At 39.0% G+C, this 21133-nt stretch overlaps 1 protein-coding gene across 1 annotated transcript in view; it reads left to right on the top strand.

The window, feature by feature from the left end:
- Positions 1-19767, top strand: part of KCNK2 (potassium two pore domain channel subfamily K member 2) — a 99806-nt gene extending 80039 nt beyond the window's left edge. The window contains exons 6-7 of the mRNA XM_005143876.3: positions 4851-4990; positions 18993-19767. Of these exons, the coding sequence (XP_005143933.1) occupies positions 4851-4990; positions 18993-19310 (458 nt within the window). The 3' untranslated portion in view covers positions 19311-19767. The remainder of the gene's footprint in view (positions 1-4850; positions 4991-18992) is intronic.
- Positions 19768-21133: the final 1366 nt, after the last annotated feature.

The raw sequence follows: 21133 nt of genomic DNA, 5'->3' as shown, positions 1-21133 counted from the left end.
GAAGGTGAAGGGGACAGTGTTTCTGAATAGCTGTACCAAAAGGGAGCTAAGGAAGAACTTGGGATTCAGGACTGTAATGGTGCTAATGGCTGCAGTGCAGGTTGTCATGTCAGAAATTCTTGTAGTTCTTCAGAAGTTTTCTGCAGGTTTCCTCTTATTTGCACTGGAGACCAAGTACTCTGTTCCCAGAAACTAGAATACCAAAAACATCCCTTTTTGGGCTCAAAATCTCTGGAGCCTAAGGAGATTTCAGCTGCATTTTCCACCAGCAAGAGAAGCCTTAAGGCAAACGTAAGACTGATTACTCAAGGGGCTTGCAGGGAGTGGAAAGATGAAGAGGCCTTGTAGTACATGTTCAAGAAAATATATGAACGCTATTCCAAAAAGCAAACTGAGTGTTTCTCTGTCTTAAGAAAGAGTTTGATTTTTCTAATATGTGGAGGGGTTGATTTTTATATTTCTAGGGAAATAAGTAAATTTTTGTGATTGGAGAAAGCTTATTCTTGTAGCGTTCTACAACTAAGGGAAGTAAACTGTACCACAGCCTGCCCTGTCTTATGAAAACCAGAACATACTCAAATGTCTCTTTTCTTGTTTTAAAGAGAAACCACTGACTTTAATATGACAGCAGGAAATCCAGCCAGTATTATCTATATTCTGTGAAAGGGAAAACAGGTCTTTGTTTGGTCAAAAGTGTCATTTTTTTGAGTATAATGAAGGTTTTATTGGGTACTAAAGTTAGCACTGAAGTACATGTATATATATATATATATATGTATAACATGAAGCTATACTGTTCATATATATAGGTATAGTCAAATATTTCTAAGTGATTAAATCTAACAGTGCAGCATAATGATGATAAACTGACCCTGCAATCAGTGCCATTCAGCAGATCACAGAAGTTTCCAAGTCTCACCTAAAGAATATATTCTAATGCTTCACCTGATAGTTGTAGCAGCCCAGCTGATCCGCTCTCAATATGCGATATTACTATGTGATATTACTTACCAGGCAGAAAGACCTCTACAGGAAGAGATCACTGTCATGCCAAGCAAGAGGCATGTGCTGAGCATCCTGTGCAAGCCATGTGCTTTCCCACAGGCTTTGTGTCCCCTTTTGACATTTGGAAGTGCTTTTTGCCTCCTGTGACATTCATGTCCATAACTGGGGCTGTCCAGTGTGAGCCACACAGACAGATTTAAGCCTAAGTCAGCATGCTGTGTCTTGCTTGGTTTCTGTACAGGACAGCATGTAAAGGGGTAGTTTATAGCTGTGGTTTGTATTCTGAAGCAGCTCTCCGTTTTCCACTGGGTGGCATCAAGTAACTCTTAAGCCCACCTGAATTTTCTCTCACAGACAGTGCAATGTCATCTTGTCCTGGGCACGCTGCTTTTCCAGGTCTGCATGAGCTGGCCTTTCTCTGTCCTGCTTAACAGTCCTCAGAGGTAATTCATTTCAGGCTTCAGGGCTGAGCCTTTGTATTCCTCTGACATGGAACTAATGATGTTCCTGGACTAAGCCTGTTGGCCAGGTTTGCCACAATGGGGATGATGGACAGCTACTAATATTTCTGCAATTTAAACAGTGTTTGGATTTTAACATATTCCCATACCCAGGATAGTTTGTACTGCTGATAAATAACAATGACATTTTGTGGTTTGAAGGACCAATTCCTGAATAACTCAGAAATTTGTGCTGGTATGGAATTAAGCTATTCCATGCCAATAGCACCTTCTATTCTCTGCTTATACTTGTGAAGCAAAAATGCAAGCAGAACCAGTTTTGCACAAATAATTGCATGTTTCCTTTTGTGTCAGCTGTAGAAAGAATGGGAAAGAGAGTGGCAACAAGAAAGAATTATTTCAATATACTTGGTTTATGTAAATAAATATATGCATTTATTTATAAAAGCCATAGCCTTTACATGAGGTCCATAATCTGTCCTAATGCACCCCCAAAATCTTCTCTAATGCCACTCTTCACTGAAAACAGGGCTTTTCACCTCAGTAAGGAATATGTTTAGACCATAAAACAACCCGTGCCTTCCAAAATGTTGGAAATCCCAAATAATAAGTTGTTTTGCAGATGTAAGGGGTGGGTAGCAGCAGGATTATGGTACCCTGTGATGAAGATGGATGGAAAAACTCTGATTTCTCATGCATTTTAAGTGACTTTGGATCAAATTTTTACTACAAAACATGTTGGCAATAAACTGTGGCTGCTCTTACCCTATCAGATTCTTCGTCATCTTCATGGAAGATTATGGCCATGGGAATTCTAGTTAAAGAGTAAGAGCACTCCAGTTGTGAGATATTTCTGCTTTATTATGGTTGCAACCTGTTTTAGGTAGAGGTCAAACAAAGCTGGAGAAAGTTTTGTCCCTTGGTCCACGAAATTGGTTTTGAGCAACACCAAAATGCAACTTCTGCCTTCTCAGCATTTATCTTCCTAAAGGGCTATGTAAAATAATGTTTTGCAAAACAAAAATGATAGCATTATTAAATAAAAAGTTATGCTATGAAAAATCTGTGCAAATGTATCATTTTGATACACTTTTTACAGTGTTACCAGTAAAATTGAGATGAATCCTCATATGCTTCAGTGCACATACACTCACCTATACATACTCATACCCAAATACATTCATACCCATTTATGTGAATTGTAAATCAGTAGTTAATGAGTTCCATTTACTTTAAATTCACTGCATTGACCTTTTGCTTGTGTTTTCTTGCCAGTGAAATAGTGTTTAATGACATGGTTTAGTGTTCAGGTGTCCCTGCCCATGGCAGGGGGTTGGAACTGGATGATCTTAAGATCATTTCCAACCCTAATTATTCTATGATTCCTGGGTAACCGTGTTATAGCACTCCATGATGATTAAGCATCACAGAAGGCAGTAGTTATCTCAGGGCAAACACCTTTAGGTATATCCTCTCTCTTCCTGGTAGTCTATTAAATTGAGATCTCACCTGAGTAGGCTTTGAAATTCAGAAACCCAACAGCTAATAAGTCTGTTGAGCTGTTAAGCCTTTTCCTAAAGGGTTGTTGACTGTCCCTTTCTAACTAGGAAAACAGGACTCCTTTGGGCATGGCTAGATGGAGCCCTCTCCTGGCCAGACAATAAAGATAACTCTTGAATGTGAGCGTGTCCTGACTCCTGTCCGAGTGATTAACCTTGCTGTAAACAAACTAGGTGGAAACTCTGAAGGAAATGCTCGCTGCAGACTGGCAGAGTTAGTTTCCAGCTTCAGTTTAACTTAACATACAATTTAAAGCCAGCTGAGTGGATGTTTTATGTGATGCTTTCTTGTGCGTTGTAAGAACAGTTGGAGAAGGTCAACCACCATGTGTGGTTCATTATTAGGTGCTGATAGAGCCAAGGCACGGTGGTAGTCAACCATTCTTTCAGATGATGATCATCCCTAAAATCCTGTTTTACTGGATTGACATCAAGAAATGGCTTCATTTCTGATGCTTTGTTTGTCATGGTCTATGACAAACTCAACCTTTTGGTCGTTGACTGTCTTCTGCACCACGCAGAGCCATGTCTTCTGCCTTATTTGTGACTATGCAGGTGTCAAAGTATTTCCATTTTTGCAATGTGGATTCATCTCTTGGATAATTGAATAAACTATTGCAGCTCCCTGGATTTTATTGGTGAAAAGGCCTATTGATATGACAATAACAAATTTTCTGTCTGAGGGCTTCCATACAAAGATAACCATCAATACAATTCTTTGTTATTTGCATGTAATCTCTGTGATTAGATAAGAGCAGCTAGGAAAAACATTACTATTCAGGAGAGTTAATCTTGTTATTGTAACAAAGTGATTGAAAGTTTGCCCCAAAACAACCTTGGACTCTTTCAGTACAGGATGCAGTGATATAAAGCAACATATTAAGTACCTGTACAGACTACTTCAGTGTGCCTGAAAAGGTTTTGCTTTACTTCTACTGTGGGCAGACGTGCACATCAAACTTTACTCACAGCAACCTAAACTAGGAGCCTGATTTTATTTGTCATAACACAGTTGAATTTCAAGTTTAAGGCTTCTGCTTCATTGAACTGTAAGTTGTGAAATGTAAGTTATTGTGTTGTCAAGAGCTCCGGATGAACATAACTCTCTAGTGGGAAAATAAGGCATCTATTCCCTATAGCTGTATTGCACCTGAAAGCTCCATTACAGATATCTCAGAATTGCTTTTATTTTAACACTGGAAGGAAGCGACTGGTGCTTATGGCAGTGGGATTCAAAAGAGCTGCCTTCAGGTGACATTTAATTTATCCACCTTTTCTTGAGCATGGATCAGTTCAGCTCAAGTCCCTCCATCTTGATTTCCCTCTCTGCAAAACAGAGAATGCCTACCCAATAGGGAGGGACACTTGGTAGTACAAGTTCTAGTCTTTACTAGGGCTAAAGGATTCAGGTAAGTATTAAGATGTTTCAAAGTCCTTGCAAAATCTGATTTATCAGGATAGGAACTCACTATATATTCCAGAGCAATTTGGTACAGTGTTGTTACTTGGAGCAGGTGGGAAGTGCTTTCACTCAAGTTGTCCTCAAGGACCTCTACCTTAAATAATGATGTATCAGAACTCGAATTGGTTTGTCTGTGCTCATTTTTTAATTAGTAGGAATGATTAGCAATCATTATCTAAAATTTGCATACTCCAAACTCTATTTTCAAGAGTGTATGAATTTAGATCATCATTTATTCAAATTCAGCAGAATTTGCTATGAATTACTGCATAGGTAAGAAAATAAGGGAAGCTTTAAGAAATATAGCTGGTTTTGCTCCTAGGAGTATTAATTCTGCTTTAATTTTAACTGTATTGTTTCCAGGGGGATCAGATATTGAGTACCTGGATTTTTATAAGCCAGTGGTGTGGTTCTGGATCCTTGTTGGCCTTGCCTACTTTGCAGCTGTGCTCAGCATGATTGGAGACTGGCTGAGAGTCATATCAAAGAAGACAAAGGAAGAGGTAAGAAGCTGTTGAAAGAGAAAGAAACACTACCTTTAAAAAACCTTGATTAGAATTCAGGTGAGCTTATAGCTGCTGTCGCTCTTAGAGGATAGGTCAAAGCTATTTATGTATAAAGCATAAGCTGCAGCAAACTTTGTAGGCATCTAATCAGACATAGTGATTTTTACATGGCTGCATATAAAATCAGTTAAATTTATTATAAAGTGTATATGCACAATTGCAGCTGACTTACAGGAAAAAAATAATCTCTAAAAGGATTGTTCTGGGCTGAGGATGTAGCCTGTAATTTTTGGGCTGAAAGTAATTCCTTTTTGTTTCTATATGGCATGCAGGTATGTAAAGGAGAAATGCTAAATCACTAAATACTTACATACCTTTCATTATTGTGTAGTGGTAAGAGAAGAAATGTTTTATATCATGAAAGGTATTGGAATGAGTTATTTAAATGTGCCTGGGTGTATTTTTCCGTATCTTCGGTGTCATGGGTAGTTATTTGTAGTCAGGTGCATTGCTTGTAGTTCAAACATATTTTTACTTGTAAATGTGTATTTACCATTCCACCAATGCTACAATATCTTACTTTAAATTTTGCCATTTAAGAAAATGTCTCAGTTCTGAAAATGTTAGAGGATAAATGAAGTTTTCTTTGATTGCAGCTGGCACAGTTCAGGTTTTACTGAAAGTTTGAGAAATAAATGAATTTTGGTTTTAGCAACACAGTATTTCCTTCTCGTATGCAAAAATACCTTGTTCAGGCTTGGCTTTGTTTCATTTCCTCAGACACCAGTGACAAGGTTTAGTTCTTCACACTGCTTCCTAGAGCTAATCTGGTCTTTAATCTCACTTTTCCCATACTCTTATCCACACAATGTCTTATCCAGAGATCTTACGGTCTTGACTATAGAATTGCACATAGCACACTGAAGGTTCACTCTTGTTTAATGTTTCATTATCCGTGTTATTATAATAATAATACATTAAGAATGTTTGAAATCTATATCTTGCTTTTATTTTATAGTGCAGCTATTTCAATGTAGACTAAGTTTAGAAAATATTTAGAAAAACATTAATTGGACAAATGCATGGATTCCTATAACACATTGAATTCATTCCTATTTTATCAAGTAAAATGTCATTTGCTAGGTTATGCAGCGCAGTGCTATGCCAAACTTCATTTTCTCAGGCACCAGGAATGTGTGCCCTATTTCATCTTTCCATTCTTTCTCACCTTTGTAGCCTAAACAAGCATATTCATTTTGTCTGCAGAAAGGAAAACATCATTCTTCAGATACATCCAAATTGTCTTGGCTGATGCAGGTATTCGTGATTTTGCTGTATACACATCTTGTGTGTTAGCTTAGATTAAAGACAGACATAATCAGTACCATTTGTCCAAATAATCATATTACTGATGGCTAGAAATCACACCCAATTCTTAACCGGTTATTCAGGCATGTCTGAGGATCCATACCAGAAAGAAAATGGTTTAGCAGTTTAAATATGCTACAGTTCTGAAAACTAAGGAGACCAGTTTGAGAACAGAATTATGGCATAGCACAAGTTGTGTTCTAGTTACAAAATATGAACAATTATTTCTGTATTTTATCCTAATGATGCTTTTTTGGGGAAAAAAATAAGTTCTATAAATACATTGCATTTTGTTATAAGATTGGCTGTATATGAACGAAAGTGCTGTACAAATGTTCACTTTACAGGTAGTATTTTATGATACAAACTGACTGCTTCTTGTAGCTCATCCTTACTATCTGCCTTGGAAAAACTGACTGAAGAAGCTGGGCAAGCTCAGTGGAAATGTAGTCATTAGGTCTCTTTTATGCTAGAAGAAGCCAGAGGAGACTCTGAACTTCTTGCATTGTCTGCTTTTTCAGTTACAAGTGAATTTATGATCTGTTCCAGCTTCTATGGGTAAAGGTTATAGCAGAGAAACCTAAGTTCAAAGCGTAGAAATGAGTGCAATGGAAAAATCATAGTTCTAAATGTTTTTTTAACTGTCTTAAGGAAACATTCTGTCAGCCCTTGGGGAAATAGCTCATTACATCTAAAAATGAAATCAGAAACAATATCATATCTTGAAATCTACAGAGACACAGAGGTTGTGATGAAATCTATAGGACTCTGAAAATGATGTAATAAATTTCTTAGGGAATATAAGACACTGAAAGCCTTCCTTCCTGAGCCTTGCTCATTGTGGATATCAACACCTGCAAGTAAAGAAGGTTTTGTGTAGGATTTGTATCATACCTTTCCAGAAAAAATGAAGTAATAGCCTACCTTGTTTTAGATACAGGAGGGAACAGATCCTTCAATATCCAATGCTTGTGTTGGCTTCAGTGGTCCAAGACTTGAGGGCTGGTGTCAGCCAAATCTAGTGAATTGTACCAGAGTGCAGGATGAAGATGGGGGTTACAAGTGTTGAAAAGCCCCTCTCTTTATTTCCCTATGATAACTAAAACTGTGTATCAGTATCTCTTTCAATAGGCAGCTGTAAAAATCTTCTTTTTGCCTTGTGCTATAGCCTGAAGTAAAAAATGGTCTCTCATAGCATATTTAGGATGTATGCTGTGAAAGAAACTTCCATATTCCAGAAAGTGGGCATGCTGATAGTCAATATCACATTATATCTATGGTCCTGTTTACATTTCATGTTGTTGCATTGTTCTTAAAAGCAGTTTCCATAAGGCTGTAGGAATAATGCATTTCACTGTTTTAACAAAATAAGGCATCTATTGTTTTCAGGATATTAACATGAAGTTTGCCATATGCAGGTGGAACAAAAAGAAAACAATCTGATCAGATATGTGCTGATCCACAGTAATGCTGTATTTGGATACTAAAAATCCAGATAACTGGAATGACTGTAGGTTTCTCAGGTGGCTTTTGTCTTCTGAGAGTTTTGATGCCTTAAATGGGGGGGAAGTGAAAGACAAGTAGAGTCAGAAGTGGGAGTTTTAGAAGACTGTCTGCTGCTGAAAGCAGTTCATACAGGAGGATAGCTGAAGTGTCAGAAAGTCACTGGAACCTGCTGTGTGCTGTAATCTTAAGTAGGTGATCTGCCTCTGAAGTTCAATTCCAGCTTGCCTTAAACTCTCTCCTCTTCATTATCCTCTAGACTCTGATTAGTCAGAGCACTTTTAAAGTCTTTTGATTTTAGTCTTTTTGAAAGGTAAAATTTCAGCAGGATTTCTTTTCCTTCTATTTTTCTTCAGCAGTTTCTGTATTTCTGTGTTTCAGTGTTTTGAGCTCAAATCATAGAATCATAGAACAGTTAGGGTTGGAAAGGACCTTAAGATCATCTAATTCCAATCCCCCTGCCTTGGGCAGGGACACTTCCCACTAGACCATACTTACTTAGGCCCATGTTTTTAGATAAAGCATATTTCATTATTGATATGCTGCTATCTCTGTGCATGGACAGAAGTATGTATGCCTGTCCAACCAAGAATCCTAGTCATGTGGGCTGTAAACATCAAATTTGCTTTGAAAATTAGATGCTTCTGTCCCTTGGCCTCACAATAGTCTCCTTAAGCTCTAGTCCAGACTCCATTCAAGTCAATGGAGGTGGGATTCATCTCCAGTGTAGATATCAATAGATATCAATACATAAATAAATATATATAAAAATATAAATATATAAATAATAAATAAATAAATAAAAATATATTTTATATATTCATAAACAAAGTTGTTTATAAAATATTATTTTATAAACAAATTGGTTTTAGTTCTAAACAATTTGTTTAAGTTTTACAAACAAATTTGACTCATCTGAATCATCATTTGGTTTAATCTTCTCAGCATCTGTGACAGAGCTGTCACTTATGTCTGTCAAAATAGAGCTATGCTTGTCATGACAAAGCCATGGATATTATCTCACCCTCTGTAATATTTGTTGTCTCTTTATTTTACTAGTTTCAGGCTAGAGGTATTCACCCAACATAAGGTCCCAACCTAAAAAGAACTCGAGTACAGCTCTAATCCCCCAAGGAGGGACCCTAAATGTATGCATATAGGCTGTATGCATGAAAAGAAGAAAAAGAGTGGACTCAAGTGAGAGGGTTTTATAAGGTTTTATTTTGTTGAACTGGCAAGCAGGGAGTGTGACCAAAGAGGAGGAAGGATAAGTTCTTTCAGTGGTGGTGAGCTCTTAACCTGGCTTTTGCTGTCTTAAGAAACAGAATCTTTTCACTTAGAAATGAAGTTGGTAAGAACAACTCTTCCTCCTGGTGATCAGAGACTTATTACAAAGGTGTGAGACAACTGCTGATGCATTATGCATTAAGTGAGATGGATTGGCTTCTGTTGAAGGAAACTATTGCTTGGGCTTTTGCTTTTCTTACAGTAAATCAAAACAACTGTTGTGGTTCTAATAATTGTCTATCCACAAGTTCAGTGTGTAGGTCAGACTGACTTGGTGGATGCCTGTTCCTAGAAAGCATGAAAATATTTGTGGGAGGCAGTCATGATGTGAAAGCAACTGTGTGTAAATTCCTTTTGCAAGGCAACAGTTGATAGGGGTGGCACAATTCTAGGGTATGCAAGCAGGGGATAATTACATTTCTGTAGGAACACTACAGATGTTATTTAAAGTACATGACCAGAAAACAGACCCTAGATCTGGGGTCTAAACTTTGGAAAGAGTGCAAAGAGCTACAGAAATGGCACAAGAACTATCTGAAGAGAAATTCACCTACCATTAAGGAGGCTTTTTCAGTGCATCCAAGAAGTACAGAAAAGTGTGTCTGAGAAAGAATAGCCACATTCAAAAAGTAAACACAGCCGTAGGTCTAACTAGTCAAATTTGACTAGTGAAAAAGCAAAACAAAAAGAACTGAGTTTTTGTACTGATCAATCTCTTACAAATACACTGTAATACTACCTGCAATAATGAATATGAAAGAACATGTTCTCTGAGTCCCAGGGAAACTGATCTGTTGATGGCTTTTGACACCTTTTTGTTTTGAGATGTCTTTCCTCATAGCTTTGTGTACCTCAGACATGTGGTGGCTGCTCAACTTCAGATTCAATATGCACACACAGGTAACATCTGCATTGTTATCATTTTGGGGTGGTTTGTATTTATATGGCTTATACTTAGATAATGCCTCTTAGCTAGGCATATTGAAGCCCTTTAGAGATGGCTGTTTTGTTATTAAATATTGAGTACGAGGTCCTAAAGTGATGCTGGTTTGGTGCTGATTGCAATAGAGCCATGCTGCCTAAACGCACTTCCCTGAGCACCATGCACACTGTGCTGGCTGAGGGCAAAGGGGCACTGCCAGTACCCCACCTGCCAGCCCCTATCCCTGGCCCTGCTTTTCCAGCAGGCTCCCCCTTGCCTCACTGTGCAACTGGATGATTCAGGGGAGATGGAAATGCATCTACTGAGGGCTGATTGCAACCAGGTAGTGATGGTGAGAGCTGTTGAATTTGCAAAGAATAAAACTGGAGCAAGTGATTTACGCTTCGTAGTAAGATAAATTGATTAAAGAGAGCTCAGTTATAGCAATGGCATTTCTTGGAGCTGATTATCCATGAGGATTCCCTGAGTGTACATTATCATGGTTTATATCAGGAAATCTTGATTTTTTTGGAGACAAGATGTAATCAACCCTTTAAGGTTACTGTGACAGACATCCAATTTAACTCTATTGGCAGAGTGATACTGAATTTGGAATCTTCAGGATTAACATATTGATCTTCTTGAAAACTTTATTTTAAGCTATGCTCAGTGCTTGGTTAATGTTAGGAAAAGATGCCCAGTATGTGTCAGTATGCATTGAGTGTGTGTGCATTTGGTTAATAGCTGCCTTGTGGCTGAGTCCCCAGACAAAGCCAGCTCAGCAGAATACCCTTACATCTTTAACAGGTTGTGTAGACAGTGAGGAAACTGCTTTGCAGTCATGGATAAAAAGGACTGGAGAAACTATGGAATACTTTCCTTTACAAGGGATGACTGCAGTAGTAAAATTAGTGTTGAACAAGTGGTGTTTTGCTATTTCCTACAAACATCATTCCAGTTACTGCATTAGAAAGTTAAGAAATAAGCAGTTTTTACTGGGACTTTACTCAGTACCAAGCTTTTTGCTTTAGCATATCTTTATAAGCTCAAAAAGTCCAATGACTTGATGAAATAGTCATTGTCTCTTTCCTGTGGGAGAAGGTTGAGACAGTCTTTCAACTGCCTGTGGCTTGGGTTTCATTATGCTTCTAGTACAATTCTTAATGTTTGCTATTTTTGGCTGCAGCAAAGTCATTGGCTGGATAGTGCAGACAGAATACAGGCTGTTCTCTTGAATCACTTAGGCTCAGCTTTCAGTGAACTGAGTTTCTTGTGGTCAGTACAGGTGGATGTCATTGACACTCACCTAGTTGGAAGAGGGGTTGCATGGCTCTCTGAGGTAGGAGAAACAACTAAATAGAACAGCTGATTTTGATAGGAAATGTGCCAGCATCTTTCTCTTGCCTTTGGAAGCTATTAACAAGGCAGAATATTAGGGACTGAGATAATCAGGCTAATAACTTGTGTACTGTATTGAGATACAGACATGCAGCTTTATGCAAAGAGGTGTCTGATGGGCCATATTCAGTAATAGTTCTGAGGAGGTACCTGCCATAGGAGTGTTCATATTGTGAAGCACAATGAGATGAATGTGGTGACTGTTCATATATCTGGTTCTGGGTTTGTAGACAAGGTAAGATTGCTTTTATTATTATTGGTTTTATTTTATAGGCTTCCTGGGTTTATTTTGTTGAATCAGACCATGATGAAGCAAAAGGGCCATGTCTGCATCTGCCATCTGTCACATCTCCACAAAACATATTCTCACATCTGCCACTATAGATGTTCCTCCACAAAAAATAATCACAATTCATGGACTCCCTGCACTGCCATTGGAGAATATGGCTTGTTTCATCCCAGGCATCAGGTGTGCTTATGGAAGTTATGTGGGTGAAACCAAATGATCATTGCTCACCAGAATGAACCCACAAACATTACTTATTACAGCACTGAATAATCCAATTTCCAGTGGGGGAGCATTGTTCCAAAAACATTTCTGGCCACCATGGCTACAAAAACACAACTGTCTATGTAATTGAAATGTTACAATTTCACAAAATAGAATCTTTTCCCTTCTAATATTTGCCTGAAACAGAGGGATGTCAGGGGAACAAGAAATAAGAGGTTGCTTACTGCTTCATTTGTGCCACTCACTTTGAAATTAAGTCTGGTAGCTTAGAGACATGGTGTAAATGAGTTCTATGCTACAGTGCTGAGGTCTTGATAGATGGAGTAAAAATCAGTGGTTGAACACCTGGGAAAGCTCAGCAGAGATATCTCATTAGTGCATGTGGTGTTTGTATGTTGTATGTTGTTACTATTTTCCTTTACCTTTAAAGACAGATCACAGACAGTTGTTACTATTTTCCTTTGTCTTTAAAGACAGAAGTCTGAGGATTACAACACTGTGTGGTTTGGATACTTACTAATAATGCTATCATTACAAAAATCATAGAATTATAGAATGGTTTGGGTTGGAAAGAACCTTAAGATCATCCTGTTCCAACCCCCTGCCATGGGTAGAGATACCTCACACTAGATCATGTTGCCCAAGACTCTGTCCAGCCTGGCCTTGAACACCACCAGGGATGAGGCATTTACCACTTCTCTGGGCAACCTATGCCAGTGCCTCAACACCCTTACAGTAAAGAATGTCATCCCTTGTCCTGTTGCTGCAGTCCCCGATGAAGAGTCCCTCTCCAGCATCCTTGTAGTCCCCTTCAGATAGTGAAAGCTGCTCTGAGGTCTCCACATAACTTCTCCCAGCAGAACAGCCCCAAATACCTGGCATATGAATTTATTTAGTTGGGTTCTAAATGAAATTTCCTTAATATACAGGGAGTGCCCAGGCTTCAGTAAAAACCTCTGTGAAACTTTTCTCTTCTACATTCCTGTCTTCTCTATCCTGTGGATAACTGATGTAGTGAACACAAATCTGTGGCCAGCAGTAGCTCAGGTGGGATGAGGTTCTGTATGCTTACCTGGAGCAGATAGAAAAACCTACCCACACAGGGTATCAACCCACTCACTCAGAGCTGCTTTGTTAAACCCATCAAGCCTCTCTGTACCTGCGTTTCTTACTGCGATTTTTAAGTGGGACTTGGAGAACAATTCCTCCCTGAATGCTGGATGAGTTTCTTGAAAGCTGAGACATAACGTTATGTACTCTGCTCTGCTGCCTGGATAATGTGACATGTTCATGTTCTTTCTAGTTTTCTCTCTGAGTAGCATATCTGGGAGAGGTTAATTGGATGTATTATTTTTAAGTATCACAAAAAGTACGTTGGAATGGAAAAATGAAGCTGTGAAATTTCGGAGAATGCATTAGAGATAAATGCTAGAAATTATATACTGAGGAACATGGAGAACATCTGTAAGAAAGGTCACTTTTTTCTTCCTAAAATGCGGTCAGATGAATATTTCCGGCTCATCCACTTACTTGGCTTTTTTTTTGGCTTGCACTGATTTGGCCATTATAAGATCATAGAATCATAGAATAGTTTGGGTTGGAAAGGACCTTAGATCATCTAGTTCCAACCCCCCTGCCATGGGCAGGGACACCTCACACTAAACCATGGCACCCAAGGCTCTGTCCAACCTGGCCCTGTATGCCAAAGGGAAACAACATAAAGTACAGTTATGAAAGAAGGGTAGACATTAATTAGAAATGCTTTCATTTTCTTGCATAGTGTATATAATGCTATTTTTTCCCCCCTGATTTGGTACTTCTGGTTTGCTCCTCCCAAGTATACTGTAACATCCATGTCATGTCTTTGAGCTCCCTCCTAGCAGGATATGTCCCTTCCCACTCTGTAAGGAGATTAACTGATTATACTGTAATATTGGGGCTTTTCTCAGGAATCTCCTGAAAGAAGAGAGTGAAACTCAGGTGAAGTTAGACAAGTGTCCTTAGATAGACCAGAATGAATATACAACCTTCATTAGGCTTGTGGATTTTTTCTGTTTGATCACAGATGTGGCTTAATTCAAAGCATAGATTACTCTTGTAAAGGTTGTGGCTACATGGCTTGTGCTGTCCAGACCACACTAAATAAGACAAGTAGTCTTCCTGCATGGTGGGCAGTTTGATTTGTTTAATTACTTTGATATTTGTGTGGAGTCTTCACAAAGATCCTCAGACTCCTAACAAGGATAAGGAATGTACTGACCAATGGAGCAGGTGATTCAGTATCTTCAAATGTGGGGGTTTTTGGCTGGTGTTTATTGTTTGTTAATAGTAGCATCCTTTTGGACATGCTTATATTCTGGGTTATGTTGCTGGCCTCTATCCAAGCATGGAGCTCAGCTAGAGAGTTAGAAAGTTAAAACATGGTGTTGATGAAAATGACTGGAGAGCTTTTGTCTTATCAGTGATATTGGTTGAGAGCTGGTTTTAAGTCATTATTAATTTAAGATGGGTTGCTCAATGTCCATGGTTTTTCCTAGTTCTGTCAAATTCAGTATGCCTGTCTTTAAATGATACTTGTGATAATGTGTCCACAGCCTAGGTACTATTTGGTCATTCAGAAGGTTCATGCAGTGCTTTTTTTGATGTATAGTTAGAAACAGACAATCCCCCCAAAAAAATCAAAAGTGACTTTAATAGAAATAAGTAGATATGCTTCAAAATTGTTCAGAGGCTATTCTTCATTATATCCTAATAGAGTAAATGTGACATTTCTACTACAGGGAGACAGAAACACCTTAACATAGACATTTAAAGATGCTACTAGAGATAACTCAGGGTATTTCAGACATCCCCTGGAGCTGTCAGATGTGTATGAGATATCCAGGCCCATCTGCAGTGGTAGCTGGAGGCCAGGTTGCCTGTGCTGGGCAAGGAATTGACTCAGTGTTTTTAGGGAAGTATCTTATTTTGTGGTGAAGTGTGCTGTGTGGAATATTTTATTGTGTTACCATTACTGTATTTCTTGAATTTGTCATTGAGACTTATCTTCCTTAGCTTCATAAGGGTATTGCTGCATAAATGCCTAATAAGGTTACTAGCTCTTGATGTTCAAAGGACAATGGTAATAGGTTAAAGTTGATAACTCCTTGTGAACTATGTCTAACAACTTTCAGTCTAATCTGATTTTGATGTGGAGGAAGCCAATCTGGAAACTGAGCTAGGGACTTCTTCCCCATTACTAATGGCATTTCTATTCCCAGAAGGTTAGGCATGAGCATCATCACCAGATTAGTACTGCTTATTGTGTAGCTGAGCCAAGTGCTATCACTGTGACATGTTTTTCCTATTACTTTTGGAATACTTTGTGTTGTTCAGCCTTATGTAAAGTACTTAGTTGTCAATTTCTGTGACTAAGACCTCATATTCATGCCCCATTGCCCAAAATATGGCAGCTGCAGAGTCTACAGAGCTGTGTGTTGTAATGAGGAAGGAGAATTGGAGAACTGTAATCAGTTGTTACAATAGGAAGGTATGTTAAGATTATTCCATTTATTTGAGTAGCATGGGCAACTGGCATTTCAATTGCTTTGAATAAGACTTTTTGTGACTGTCAGCTCCCAGATGAAGAAGGGCTGAAATGCATTATGATAAAATGTCCCTAAGGACAGAAAGAACCTGAACATATACAGAAATGCCCTTATGGATAAAGGAGAGAGCAAATTATAAGAACATGTTTCTTATGTATACTGGTTGTTAAAAACTGCACATTTCCTTTCCTGTAACCTTTTGTGCTTGAGCCCATGAATGCTATGGAATTAGGAGTTTTATTCTGGAGAGATAACATTTTGGAGTGCATTTCAGTTCACACCAAAAGCTAGGGGTGGAAAGCAGTAATCTGGGGCAGGCATAGCTCATACAGCATTCAAATTCTAGTTTCTCATGCTGTGCCAGTTACCTCTGTTTTACTGCTAATGCATTCACAGTCTGCTTAGAAAGAGCACTTTTTTCTTAGCACTGTAGTTCTGGTCTACAGGTAAATACAACTGAGTCCACCATGTTCATGTTCCACATCACCTTTAACTGGAACATGAGCCCCTCTCCAAAGGCATATCTAATGATGTTCTTTAGCTGGCTGTATTAACTTGCTTCCCAGAAGAAATCTAACTGGAATTTAGTCACCACATATCCAAACAACCAGCAGGTTTTAAATTGTTTTGAATAACTTATGTGTGCAAGAGTTAAAATACAGCAGCTTGCCCTGTACAAGACGGATCCATCACCAGCAGTGAGGTGAGCTGAAGGGGGAATTCTGAGCTTATCCTAAGGGTTACGTAGACTAGCTTTCATCAGGAGCATGGCCAACTGTTTTTCTTTTGCTGAGAAAACATGAGGGAAGTGTGAATTGAAGCTACAAGTAAAAACAAGTTTTAAAAGCATATGGGGAGACAGTTCAAGATGCTTGTAGCTTCCAGTAAGTTGCTAAGACACAGTTTTAAACTTGCCAGCCTGGTAACATCGCTTGAATGTGAAAATATGCAATGCCAGAGATGTGTGCCAGAGGAAATTAACTGGTCTAGCAAATGCTTACACAGCTGGTAAGGGGTAAGAATGTGTAGGATGAAATAGGAACTCATATACTGGCTCTTTGCTCCCTTGGACAGAAGTATGCTTCAGGCAGGGGAAATTAAGGTTTAGATATAGGGAAGAAATTCTTTACTGTGAGGGTGCTGAGGAGCTGGCACAGGGTGCCCAAGGAAGTTGTAAATGCTCCATCCCTGGCAATGTTCAAGGCTAGGTTGGACAGAGCTTTGAGTGCCATGGTTTAGTGTGAGATGTCCCTGCCCATAGCAGGGGGTTGGAAATGGATGATCTTAAGGTCCTGTCCAACTCTAACTGTTCTATGAGTCTATGACCCTGAGCAGCCTGCCTCTAGTAAAGCTTTGGAGAAGGACAAAGCTGCCCAAGGGTGTGCACTGATGCAGCTTATCCTATTGTCATTACTTGTTTACTACCAATAAAAATATTGGAGCAGCTGAAATGTTCCAATATTTGCAGGTTTCATTATTTTCAGATCAGAAGTGCAGTCTGTCTGACCCTAATTGCACAATTTAAATACTAATAATCATTCAGCTGGGCAAGTCTTCTGTGTACTACGGGTAATATCCTTGTTTTAGAAAATACATGTAATGGGTCTATATTAATCATCTGTGTAATTCACTGAAGCTGAGATAAATATAATAAAAGGACCTCTGGGTAAAGAGGTTTGGTTTTGTTTCTGAAAGGGACAATTTTTCCTGCAACCCTGTCACCTCTGCTAGGCTGCTTATCTTTTACCACCACTATATTCCTGTTTTTCACCTTACTGCAAAGCATAAATAAGCCTGATGGCCACTTTTCTCTGATGGTTTGCACCCATATTTCTCTGTTTCCTTTTTTTGTGTTGGGTTTTATTAATTTCTATACTCACCAAGTCTAAGCTTGTCTGCTAATGGTTGACATTCTGGACTGAGCAGTGCCAATTAGACTAATTGGTTTAAGTGGGTTAATTTATCTGAAATGCTTCGGTTTGGAGCAGTCTATCTTCCCTTTGCTGTAACTTCCAACTATTACTGCCTACAAAGCAGAGATATAGAGAGAATTGATCTCTTTGCTTTGCAGTTATAACGAGATAACCTTCTCAAATGGTGCCTCCTTTAGTTACGTAACTTAATATTGTAACAGGAGTTTGGTTGAAATATAAGCAAAAAAAAGGATTATAGAATCACAGAATGGTTTGGGTTGAAAAGGACCTTAAGATGATCCAGTTTCAATGCCCTGGTATGGGCAGGGACACCTCACATTAGACCAGGTTGTCCCAAGTCTCCATCCAACCTGACCGTGAACAATGCAAGGGATGGAGCGTTTACAAATTCCTTGGGCAGCCTGTTCCGGTTTCTCACCAAAATACAAATAGCATATGAATTACAAGGCCACAGTTCACCTCAGATGATTATATGGGTGAGCTGCCCAGTCTACCTCATACTGTAGCTGAGTTAGAATACAAATAACCTGGGATTCCATGCCAGCAGCTGCCTTTCTCCCCCTCTTCAACTCTACCCTCAGAGTTTGGGCTCATGGGATGCTCAAGCTTTCCTAGTACTAAAACATTAAAATGATGGGAAGAAATCTCACAGAGTAAAGATGATGGGAAAGTGAAAGTAGGTCAGCCTTTCTATAAAGGCAGTCAACAGTAGAATATAGAGAACTGAGTAGGCAGCAAGGATCTACATACATATATGAAATTCTAGTAATGGCACAAACTGGTAACTTGCAGTCAATCTGACTGGAAATCTGCACATAGCAGGGGAAACACCCACCTCCAGGGTGTAATTGATAACAGCTCCCTCCAAGTCCTACTCTGCAATTGTCTTCAAGCTGCTGTTTACTAGGTCATTGCAGTGGAGTCAGTGGTAAAAGCAGACATGTTGCTGACATGACTGGAGCTGTTGCTGTGTTGGTGCCATGTTTGAGCAAGCACAGAAAAGAGGGAATGCAAGCAGATGATGTTTTCCTTTAAAAAAGCTTTTCTGTCCAAATTTGGAAGAATCTTTGCCAGGTCTGTCTGGATCATTCCAGATACAGTAAAAGTGCTCTTAAACAACCCTGCACCCTCATAACAATACATAACACAACCCAGACTGCTGGGATTTCAGCATCCCCTGACCAGCTGGGTACTGTGCAGCTGTCAGGGCTCTGTAGCTTTCCTGTATTGCTGACTGCCTATAATTAAAAGGAAGAAATATTAGCAGACAAGACTTTGATTGTGGTTTTGAGTTGTTGATAACTCTCACTGTGACATTTCTCTTTCAGTTGCTATCAATAAGCGAATGAGTTTGCGACATGAGGAATCTATACAGCAGCAGCTCTTTGCCAGCCTAAAGCCACATTGCGCTTTCACTGGGCTCTCGAGACTAAACAGTGTCTGAAGTCCTTGTCATGATTCCTTTCCCTTTTCCTCTCTTGTGCCACAGGTAGGGGAATTCCGAGCCCACGCTGCAGAGTGGACAGCCAACGTCACTGCAGAGTTCAAAGAAACTCGAAGACGCCTGAGCGTGGAGATCTACGACAAGTTCCAGCGGGCCACCTCTATCAAGAGGAAGCTCTCTGCAGAGCTCGCCGTCAACCACAACCAAGACCTGACTCCCTGCAAGAGAACCCTGTCAGTCAACCACCTCACCAGTGAGAAGGACATCTTGCCAGCTCTAACAAAGACAGACAACATTTACATGAATGGTTTGACGCCGCACTGTGCAGCAGAAGAAATAGCTGTAATTGAAAACATTAAGTAGCCATGACTTTGGATCCCAGCCCTTGAGAATCTCTTGGCTGAGACTAGCCATATACCCTTTTCTTTCTCCCACCCTGTCAATGATCAAGGCTAACTGCATTTTATATGTGTGCATGAGTTTCACAGAAACGACGGTCCAGAGTTACCATCACATCTCTTCAAAGACAAAAAGAATGGCACTTCTGTTATCGAACGATGCTGGAACAAACAACATCTTCTGCCTTTATCTGCCCAGACTGTTTATCACGTCTCTTAATGTGCCATACGGCCTCAAGAATGAATCACATTTGTTTATGGTAACAATGTAGCTTTGAGGGATCAGTCCTTAAAATTTCAGGGTCTACCTTACTGAGCCTAGGAATGGACCATTTCTGGACTACAACACATTTGTAAATGGCAAGAAATGCTTATGCAGCCTTTTACCTAAGAAATTTTTGTCAGTGCCTTATCTTTTGAAGAACCAGAACCTCTGCAGTTCCTGTATGGTTTTCGTTTGTTAGTTTTCTTTTCCATGAGAAATGTGTTTCATTTGAGCTTTCATTCTTCTTGAAATGATGGTGTTTTAAAAGGTGTCTGTTGTGAAGATACCAACCAGCATGAACGAATGCCAAAACTCAACAATCATCAAATGATGATCTTAGCTCTAAATTTAAAGGCACTGCAGTTTCAGAAATTGAAAACATGGCCCCCAGAAGCATTTTATTTTACTCAGGTCCAGCTGATACTTGTTCACACTGACTTGTACAATTTGCAGGCCCTCTTTGGGTCTTATTTTATTCAAGCAGTGTTCAGCAGTTGTCTTTGCATCAGGTGTACCAAAAAAAACCTGCATCTTATCTATCTGTCATCTGATTACTTGGTAGATGACACAAATAAATGAAAATTACTACTTAGAGGAGAGGCTATTTAATTGCTGTATTCTAATAACCACATCCAGAAAACAGTGCAGAAAAATACAGTGATTTTTCTAATAGGCATAAACCTATCTGCCAGATATTTGCTCCTTGAGAAAGGATTCTTAACTTCAAGTCAAGTCACACCAGATGCCATATGATATTTTACCAAGGAATCCTGCTGGAATGTCGCACTGTACAGTGGCTGCCTGTGATGGAGCTGTGACTGACGTGGTATCACTGTGACTTTCTACATTTCCAATAGAGATGGCTCTGAATAGAAGTGCAGGCATGAAAAAGAGCTGATAAATAGCACAATCTGAATACTGATTATTGTTCAGACAGGATAGGCTTGACAAGAACCAGATCTAAACCAGACTATGGGGGGGTTTTAAGAAAACACTTTAATTTTGTATCTTCTGTTTTGCTTATAGGTGTACATGAGATTCAGAAGAAATGCAGGATGGAATGGATAATTTTGCATTCTTTTTTCTTACGTTAATCTATTGTAACCTGGCTGTACATAAAATGAATTAGAACAGGCCTTAAGAGAATAATTAAGGTTCTGTGTAAATTAAAGAATGGGACTTTACTGATTGGGCATGATTCAAGTGGCAACTATTACAGCATCTCTGACCATTAGATAACATGCAAGATATGAATGTTAATGTTTTTTGGATGCTTAGCTTGTTTTCTAATAAAATATAAATTAATATGTAAATTCAGTCCATTAAGTGTAAATATCAGTCAATTAACATTTACAAAGAGTACGCTTTTAAAACAAAGGAGATTCCATGACACAGCTTATAACAAAGATCCTTGTCTCCCCAGCACAGTGTTCTGAATGTCCACATGGCAAGGGTTTGTTTTGCCGTGTACAAACTGTGAATTGTAATGAAAAATAAAGTTTTTCATTAAAATAAGCTTTTCT

The sequence above is a fragment of the Melopsittacus undulatus genome, chromosome 3, assembly GCF_012275295.1.
Source record: "Melopsittacus undulatus isolate bMelUnd1 chromosome 3, bMelUnd1.mat.Z, whole genome shotgun sequence".
NCBI lineage: Eukaryota > Metazoa > Chordata > Aves > Psittaciformes > Psittaculidae > Melopsittacus > Melopsittacus undulatus.
Note: the sequence above shows the minus strand (reverse complement) of the source record. Positions and strands in the feature narration are given on the sequence as shown.